The sequence below is a fragment of the Nanorana parkeri genome, unplaced genomic scaffold, assembly GCF_000935625.1.
Source record: "Nanorana parkeri isolate BGI_ZX_2015 unplaced genomic scaffold, ASM93562v1 scaffold1529, whole genome shotgun sequence".
In the NCBI taxonomy this organism is placed as follows: Eukaryota; Metazoa; Chordata; class Amphibia; order Anura; family Dicroglossidae; genus Nanorana; species Nanorana parkeri.
In genome coordinates, this window is record NW_017307797.1 from 82,189 (window position 1) to 92,212 (window position 10,024).

The 10,024-nt window shown below is 43.0% G+C and overlaps 1 protein-coding gene across 1 annotated transcript in view; it reads right to left on the bottom strand.

Moving 5' to 3' along the window:
* Positions 1–8,243, bottom strand: part of LOC108798632 (vomeronasal type-2 receptor 26-like) — a 22,527-nt gene extending 14,284 nt beyond the window's left edge. The window contains exons 1-2 of the mRNA XM_018570397.1: positions 8,140–8,243; positions 79–358 (exon numbers count right to left, since the gene is read on the bottom strand). Of these exons, the coding sequence (XP_018425899.1) occupies positions 79–358; positions 8,140–8,243 (384 nt within the window). The remainder of the gene's footprint in view (positions 1–78; positions 359–8,139) is intronic.
* Positions 8,244–10,024: the final 1,781 nt, after the last annotated feature.

Consider the following 10,024-nt stretch of genomic DNA (forward strand, 5'->3'; position numbering starts at 1 on the left):
CCCGAGTGGAAGGGGAGGGGGCTGAGAAAAGATCTTGCACCAGGCCCCTTTGTTCCTTAGGTCCACCACTGACAGTACCTGAGGATATTGATAGACCCCCGTCAGTTCTGCTGATGCCATAGAGGAGGAGATGGTCCGGTGACCTATGAACCCAAACACTGTACTCTTCTTATGACAATCATAGTTTGGAATTGGATCCTCTGACCCGGATAGGACATCCAGAACACTCTGTACAGTTTCACGTTCCCTATTACACGTATCATAAACCTGGAATCCCAACGTGATGTTCGGCAGCAGGTCTGTTCTGTTGTTAATTTCCTCTATAGCAAATATGAAGGCCAGAAGATGTCTCAGATACCTGTGAGGAAATCTGAAGAGAGACAATTAATCTTGCTTCGTATGCAACAAAAATCTATAATACACTGTTCTATAAATATTTAAGCAAATAATGTACAACTAGATTATGATTCCTAACAAAAAATTGAAAATGGAGGCAAAACATGTGCCACCAGCCTAAGGATCAACTTTTTCCTAGATGCATCTTATTAATAAATGATGTGAGCAAGATAGAGAGTACAACAAAATAATATTTGTTATTGCAAACCAGTAAAGAAAAGTAAATTAATTTAAAAAAAAAGGATATTAGTGTTGCCCTATACATTGTGGTATGGGAGTTCAAGTACACTGACAGCTTGGCAATATTATACTTAAGCACAAAGCATGTTTGGATAAAGCATGGATGCTTCCAGCTGAGTTACACAAATGTACCCTGAACTGTGTTTGACTGGAAGAGAAGAAGTATAGAAGAAAAAGGGGCTGGGTTTAAAATGGCATCTTTTCCATACCGATTTTTTAATGGCGGGTGGAGGTGACACTGGAAAGATCATGGTGTTTTTTTGAAATGCCAAGCAAGGCATAAGCGTAAAATTAAAGTTTTTTTGGCTGAAACCATAAAGCCTAAGAAATGACCAAGACTGCAGAAGATGTATATTTGTTGTCACTGTGACCAGAAAAGTTATAAATGTGAAATAAGATGGTTTACTTTTCAGTTGGAATTTTTGAAAAAATAAATTAAATCTGAACTTTTCTACCATTAGTCCCAAGCCAAAGAAACTGAGGACTCAAGGACACCCTAAAGTATACAGCAACGGCAAGTATACCCAAGGACACCCTAGTATACGGCAACTCCGCTGCTTCACCTAGACCTTATATTGGATTTCCTTCTTTTATACCACATCAGATACGCTTTGCGAATGCCTGTAAATTATATTTTAAAAATCCAGATACTGGTCTTAGACTAGTGTAGCCCCCACCTCCTTCAGTGGGGTGGCTACTAGAAATATAGCTGTCAGGATGCAGGGGGTAGTACCACTCCTCGGGGTCAAGGGGCACGGAGCAGGGCACGGGTTCCCCTCCAGTCTGCCCGAATTCCTGCCGCCCAGGTTGCAGGTGCTCATGCGCAGTACTCGGGCTGCGCGCGCAGTTCCGGAAACGCGCACTTAGCGCGCCTGCGCCATTAGGGCTGTCAGGTGTGGGCCTTGCTGGAGGAGGTTCCCAGCACACATCTTACACCACTCTCTCCTGCCATTGGCTCTTGGGGAGGGAGGCCTCCTGGTTGCCTCGGTGACCGGGGGGTTGTCCTACACTCCCTGGCTATAAAAACCGGGCCAGAGCTCTGGCTTGTTGCTGAGTTATTCCACCCTATGGTGTGATTACCTAGCTCCCCATCTGTGTATCCTGCTTTGCTTCCTGACCCTTTATCTGGACCCCCTGTTGCCGACCCTGGACTGTCTTTTCGCCCCTGAACCCTCGCTGCCTGCCTCAACTCGGATTGGACTTGACTTCTCTTTGGATTATCCCTTTTGTACCTTTGCCTTTGGACTTTTTCAGCCGTTTTCTGCCAGTGGGTTCCACTCCGTTCCTATCAAACTTGTGGCTCTCCTGACAATAGCTTTGTTAGTACTGTAATCAGTCTGGCTGATTTGTACTCTGTTATTATCTGGTTATCTCCAGGTGTTGGTCCTGCCTGAGTGGGGCAGCCAATAGAGGAGCATCATGAGTGTCTATGCCTCACCAGCTAATTGCTAGGAATTTCAAGGCCAGTGGTGCATGCAAGGGGAGAGCATATATACTCAGGGATTGCCATGAACTCAAGTGCAGTCTGCCCGTAGGCTTGGCCTTGGGGGTAGCATGTACAATGTTGGAGAAGCTGACTAGTCCTCAAGTCTGGAGGAGGCCCCATGTGGACCCAGGTGGGGTCTAGAATTGTCTGGGGAAGAGAACCAAAGAAGTCTTATGACTAATAAAGGTACCAGGAGCTGATATGGACCTCAGGAACAAGTCTGGTGTCTCTCCCATAGAAGATCTTATGCACATCCCTATTCAGCTGTTGCTCTATTGCCCTCCCTGCCCTTTGGGAGTCCACCTCATGCCTCTGGGGGTCAGGGGGTGCTACACTAATATACTTTTTTAACTATCTTTAATTTTATTGCAAATAGAGTATTTAGTACAAAGGTACAAACATCAGATATTACCAAAGGATTCGTATAAAAGCACCAAGATAGGGGGGCAAACTCCATGTATAACATTTCATCATGACATAAGGAAATGTTGTAAATATTTCCCCTCAGTATCTAGTGAACAAGAGATGAAGTAGATGCAATTAAATAAAAGTAAGCTGTGGAACATTAACAAGGAATGGAGGGGAAGGAGAAGGAAGGGAAGGGACAGGGGACAAGGCAAGGAGGAACAAGTATCTTAGGGCAGTAGGTCTCTTCACGTAAAGCCACCATCTCAATAGGAATAGGAGGGGAAGCATTATATAGTACATCTGAGAACAGGGTCAAGGACTTGAGACTTGCAAATATTAATACTTATAGGCATAGTGAACACACTGCTCAAATTCAAGCAGTATGTGTCCAGCTGCAATGGGTCAATAAGGTGTGCTTCAGTACTCATGTGCTAGCAAGGAACATGTTGATAGGTACAGGGTAGAATGAGAGACGGATGAGCTCATCTGTCTGCTGCTTCTACTTCTACTTTCCATTTACAGCTTGGTAGAGGAACAAGACCTGCAAGTGTTTCTTAATTGCAGCAGAGAAAAATCGGGTCTCCTGGCCTTCCAGACATGGCTGTGTAGAAAACCTGACTAAATCACAGGACAGGATGGACATAAATTTGCTTGGTGCTCAGCTTCAATTACATCGATATGAAAAGGTCGCTTCAATAACTTGTTAAACGCTTTGTTCCCATCTTTTACAACTGAGGACTGCACAAGGATGTGTCGTGTGGGAGGAGCTGGGACTTTCCATGAATCCAAATTACTTACTGTACACATGAGTCCACTGCCTGATTTTTTGAGCAAAAGGAAGGTAATGGATGAATGCTTCCAGAAAATGATATCTCTAAGATTCCTCCAACAATCATATCACCTTCTCTAGTTTGGTATCGGGGTCTGTCATAGATCATCTCCAAATGACATGCCGGTGTCCTCACATCCTCTGCTTCATTATCTTTCATGGCCGGCAGAACACACATAAGCAAAATACAGTTCAATATTTTCTTGTACATTTTGATCTGGAAATCAGGAGAAAAATAGAGAAACCTAAAAACCCAAGGGAATTTTTAGAAACTTTTGCATCAATATATTTAAATGTATGCACATAATCTTAGCTCTATGTGTAAAAGTTTAAAGACCTTACTTTTGTGCATACTTTGTGAATATACAGTATATGCATACATTGTTCAGTGCATACTCAGGATCTACTTCGCAGCTTTACACAATGTCTATACTTTACTGCTCCTTCTCACAGTAGGAGTAAGCCAACCCCCTGAAAACAATGCCCTTCCTGTGTGGCCAATAAATCAGCCAATGTCAAACAAACATTTAAGAGCAAGCTTGCCTGAGATTGCTTTGCTTGGACGTTTGTTGAAGCAAGCCAAACCAATGCCAGGGCCGCCTGTGTCCTAGCAGGCAATGGTACTGTGCAACCAAAGTTGTTGGTGGCCCGACAGCATCATAGGTTGTTATGGTGCACCCACCTTCATCCTAGCAGCCAATGATGTTGAGTTGCTCATCGCTGGTCAGCCAATGATGGTGTGCAGGCCGCACAGACACAGACAGGTTTAGTGGGTGGATGAGATGGTCAAATTGCCCATTCAGTGAACTGCAAACTAACTCATGGTTTTCCAAAAATTAAAGCTCATTCCTACAAACAAACTGATTGTCACACTGTCCTGGTATCCATGCTGTATTTTTCCATGCTAGATTTTCCCCTCTGCAGTAAGTGCTTGGCTGTCAGCCTATGGGGATTCCCAGGGCTGCAGCCAATCTTCTCACTTCCTTCCCTATTTAGGTTCAGCTCACTTGTTGCTCTGGGTTCGATCAACAAGTCTGTTTTCTCCTGCTGGACCCTCCTGTATACCTTGTAGTTTCTGGAGATATTTTATGTTCCCCTGGACTCCTTGTGAACTCCTGTGGATTCCCTGTTTAGCAGTTCCCCTCCTTGCTGTCCCCTGTGTCCCTGCTTGCTCTCAGACCCTTATGATTCCCTGTGGTATTGCTGTGCATGTGAGTGGCCATACTTGTCTGTCCGCTGACTGCTATCCACTAGTGTGTGCCTCTCTTCACTCCAGTGTGTGTGCTTCCCTTATATCTGCCCTGCTATCTCAGAGTCGTGCTGTGTTCCATTTTGTTCTGGAAGTTCCTATTCTGCCCTGTGTACCTGTTTCAGCATTGTCTTTGAGTACCTTCCCTGTGTGACACAATGTTTTCCTGGTGGGTATCTCCCTGTATGCCCATCCTCACTCCCTGGGAGTCATCTCCTGCCTTTCCTGGGCCCTCCACATGTGTATTCCTTTTACAGTTTACTTCTGTTTCCGCACGGTCCTTGTGTGTATCTGGCTCTCTGCCCTGTACCTTTGTATAACGCATGTTCCTTGTGATAAGCTCATTCCTTGCACCCTGTGTCTCAGTGTAGCATGTTCCTGGTATCTGTCATGTATATCATGACTCCGTGAATGTGCGTCTCCTGTACGCACTCCCCTGCGTGTTCTCAACCTTCGTGGCTGCTCAAGCAGCCATGAGGTAAGTAAAACCCTTTTCGGTGACTTTTTAAAAATGTTTTTGCATATATCTGCTGCTTGATAGAAGTAAATACATGTTTTTAAAAAACCCTGAGGGTTTGATGTCCCTTTAAGGTCCAGGACCTGGCTATATTTTCTGGCAGCAGTGACTGGATCACAAGACTAACTGAGGAGAACTACAAATCTTTTGGCAGGTTTATAGTTCATATATTGTGTATGTGTTTTATTTTTACATTGAATGTTGTAATAAAAGGTGCAGGACCTGTATTTGGCTATTTACTCGGAGTTCTGATTTAAAAGAAATCTGTCAGTAAGATAATATGGGGGCTGAAATGCTGACTTGTCTCTAAAGATACATACTACAGGGCTGTCATCTTCATCCTTCACTACATAGTAAGTCACTGACCTGGAACATGTATGCAGATCAGGAGTTACCCGGCTTTCCAGTCTTCATGCTTTGTGCTGGTTCAGTGACTTAAAAACTATTCAAGTCACACAGCCAGGCAAATAGCATGCTCAGATGTAGCTCAGCAATGACATCCATTTCTCTCTCTGTACATGTTTCCTTTAAGGCACTACAAATATAAGCCATGATCAGAACTGACAAACATCCCTATAACTCTCTGACCCTCCATGGCGGCAATGTCACAGAAAAGTCCGCTCTCTTCCTAATCTCCGACTGTCAGTGACAATGGCAACTTCAGCCAAACTAATCTAACATATTCAGCACCTTGTCTGTGAGCAGCCCTCCCTTCCTGTATTACAGTCCACAGCACAGGCAGACAGGGAAATGAAGTCTCTAAGTGTGTGACAGGTCCTCTTTATTCTATGATACATTGTATAACATTCATTCTCAGCCTCGTGTATTCACATCTACTATTCTCAGATGTCATCTCTCTGTGTCCTGTATATGTACAGAGAGGTGAGGAGACCAAAAGAGGAATACGGGGCCGCAGATGTACGAGACACAATTATATCACAGAAATCATTTTAATAAATACTAAAATCTGAGATCTTTATAAAGAGAAATGTTATTTAAGAATGAAGATACAGTAATACAGCAAAGAAAGAAGATTCATTTTATAAAATCATGTAGAGATAAAAAGTAACTAAAGAAGTAATTTTATCTCCCCATATAAAGAGATGAGTGAGTTAATGGGTCAGCCCAGGGTCAGAGAGTTAAATGTTCATCATGGGGGAGTCTTTCTATGTACAAGGACCCCAGTGTGTATATACTAGTCCCACATCTAGTTCAAAATCTTTAATGAAACTTCTGGGTCTTTACCGCAAGATATGCTTTTTATTAATGCTTTTCCAAGCCCAGGGTCACAGAGTTAAAGGGCCAGCCCAGGGTCAGAAAGTTACAGGGTCGTCATGGCGGAGTCCTCCTATATGCAAGGACCCCAGTGTGTATATTAGTTCAAATCTTTAATGAAGCTGCAACCTCTGGCTCTTTTCCGCAAGATACGCTATGTGCAATTTGTGTTGCTTTGCCAAAGCCAGGGAAGGAGCCGATTCAATTACAGATATAAAAATGTATTCTAAGATGATTGCCAATAGGCGGCTACATTTACCCCTACCATCATCCACCCTGATCAGGTGGGCTTTGTGAAGGGCAGACATGCTATTGAAGGTAGCAGGCGGATGCCGAATTTGATCAAACATGCAGAGGTCTGTCGAACGCCTTGTTTGCTCCTGGCTCTGGATGCAGAGAAGGCATTCAACCGGCTACATTGGGGTTATTCTGTATGTCCCTGACCTTCCAGTGTTTTGGGTATGATGGCAATATTTTATCTGCAATCATGGTGCTCAACACGTTTCCCACCACAAAGGTTTTGTCCTCGGTTATGCTATGTCGTTCCTCTCTATTATGAATGGGACACAACATGGATGCCCTTTGTCACTGATTATAGTTTCTGTGATTATGGAACCCTTAGCAGTGACAATTAGAAGCAATCCTAATGTTCAGGTTATTTTGGTAGGCAATTCTGTCCATAAAATTGGTCTTTCTGCTGATGACATTATACTTAACTTGACAAATCCGGCTCCTTCTCTGGCAGAAGTACAAAAACTCTTGCGTTTGTTCAGTACTGTGTCGTATTACAAGGTGATTGAGGGGGCTTCCCATATTTTAGGTAAAGGAATTGAGCAATCAGAGCAAGCATGCCTACTAAATTTCCTTATTCTTGGACACAGCAAAGCATCCCTTATTTTGGTATTCACCTAACTTCCACCCCTAGTGCCTTATAAAAGCTGAATTAAATAATTTAGGAACATTTGAAACGCTCTCCGCTGGTAGAGTAGCGACATTACAGACGAGTATTCTTCCTAAAATCTTGTACTGCGTCCACACTTTACATTTCCACTTTCTTCTAACTTCTTTACTTGCTTACAGTCTAATATTGGTGCTTATGTGTCACGCCCTGTCTCCGTGAGTATAGAGTTCTGGATCTCAGCTACAGAGTTGTAAGGGAGTTGGACTCGAGATGAGCGGTATGACGTTAATTCAGGCTTGAACCTCTGGCGTCACTCACAATCTAATGGTGAATTAGAGGTTCGTGCATCATACACCGTGCGACCTATCAGGGGGGGACAGGAGTGGCTATTACGTCATAGGCCACTACAAAGCAAGTGGCTGGATAGCTTCAACCCTCAAAACTATGTAAGAAGTTCGTTTGTAAGTCCTAGAGTAAGCAGCAGGTACTACGGGTAAGTATTGGTAATGCACAGGGTGACACGGCACAAAATACTTCTGTAGTGGTTAAAGTCAATGGGTTTCACATATGCAACAACAGTAGGAGCAATGCATAAGCATATGGCTGCAGCTATAGTCACAGAGTACTTGCAGTTTTGCTGAGTGTAGCTCTCAGAGTGGTGGTTGGAGTAGGTCCTCCTGTCAGGCTTTGGATGGTGATGTCCTGGCACCAAGGAGCTTCAGTGGGGTTAGGATAGGGGATTCCTCTTGTGGGTTAGCAGGGCGTTCGATCCTCAATAGTGGAACGCTTGCTAACAATTCATGGTTGTTTAAATAGCCAGCGAGCGCAGGAAACGGACGGATCCCGTAGTGCCGCTGCCGCGTTCCAGGGTGGAATGCATCGGCCAGCGTCAGAGTGAGGAGGCGTGACGGCGGTGATACTCTTCCTGGTGCGTTCCACCATGGAACGCACACTCGCCGCGGGAACCCTTACATTATGTTTAGAGTGGAAAGAGATGGAGGATATCTTGTTCCCTACATTGATCTTAGACGCTGGTGCTTCAATGGATACCTTGCGGTCTACCCGTTGGAAGACTTGCATACATTTTTTTATATATTTATATATTCTCAAATTAAACACTACCAAGCCTCTGCATCATTTAAGTCCATTCAAGTTCATAGTGGAATTTTGGGACTTCTTCTTAGTTCAAAGGGAACCTTCATTTGTCAATATCTTTTCTTAATACTGCTTACTACAGGACATATTATGTTTTCAGAAACGTCCACTCATGAATAAATGGGAACGGGAAGCTGTGTGATTCTCTGTTGATCACTGGAAACATGCCATTAAAGCTGATGCATCCCATTCCAAATGCATTAACCATTGGGAAATGTCCCATAAAATTATGCCATGTTGGAATTTGATGCCCTTCTGCCTTTCAAAAATGTCTTCAGCAAATTGCCATATTGTTGGCAGAATTGTGGACAGATAGGTAAACTTTCACATATAAGTTTCTGGGGCGCGCTGTTTAAATGACTAGCTGCACTTACATGGATACTTACTACTCCTATTCCTCAATCAGCATTGTTAGGCATAGGAGTGGAAATTTACCCCCCGGCTTTCATAGCTACTGTGATGCACTTCCTTCCTTTGTGGCTCGGTTTCTCATATCTACTGACTGGAAAATGCTATAAAATAAATGAAATAATATAATAATAAATAATATATAAAATGCTATCTATACGTACATATTGGCTTACAATTATATGCTATTGTGATTGCAATGGGTCAATGCTCTGCTCAAAGTTTAACTACATAGGGATGAGGAATGCCCCTGTCCATACCTAAAAAGTGGTTTTAGTGAAGTGCCCGTGTGTACAAAGCCTAGGAATGCTTGTCACAGATTGCAACAATTGTCATCAGTATTTCTCTTATAGTGCTGCTCACTAATATAAACTACTCTCCATCTTACGCATTAGGAATGAATCTAACCCTTATCGCACCGTGACATGGCATAGCACTGTCACAATAGATAATCATTCATTTGGAATGCACAGTATTAGCACAGTATTTTATTATTTTGTTTGGCTAGATGGTTGGCGTGGGATAATAATGAGAGCTATACACACACTACAGATAGAAATAGAGGATGTGCCCGGTTGTGGCTGCAATGGAAGACTTGCATACATTTTTTTATATATTTATATATTCTCAAATTAAACACTACCAAGCCTCTGCATCATTTAAGTCCATTCAAGTTCATAGTGGAATTTTGGGACTTCTTCTTAGTTCAAAGGGAACCTTCATTTGTCAATATCTTTTCTTAATACTGCTTACTACAGGACATATTATGTTTTCAGAAACGTCCACTCATGAATAAATGGGAACGGGAAGCTGTGTGATTCTCTGTTGATCACTGGAAACATGCCATTAAAGCTGATGCATCCCATTCCAAATGCATTAACCATTGGGAAATGTCCCATAAAATTATGCCATGTTGGAATTTGATGCCCTTCTGCCTTTCAAAAATGTCTTCAGCAAATTGCCATATTGTTGGCAGAATTGTGGACAGATAGGTAAACTTTCACATATAAGTTTCTGGGGCGCGCTGTTTAAATGACTAGCTGCACTTACATGGATACTTACTACTCATATTCCTCAATCAGCATTGTTAGGCATAGGAGTGGAAATTTACCCCCCGGCTTTCATAGCTACTGTGATGCACTTCCTTCCTTTGTGGTTCC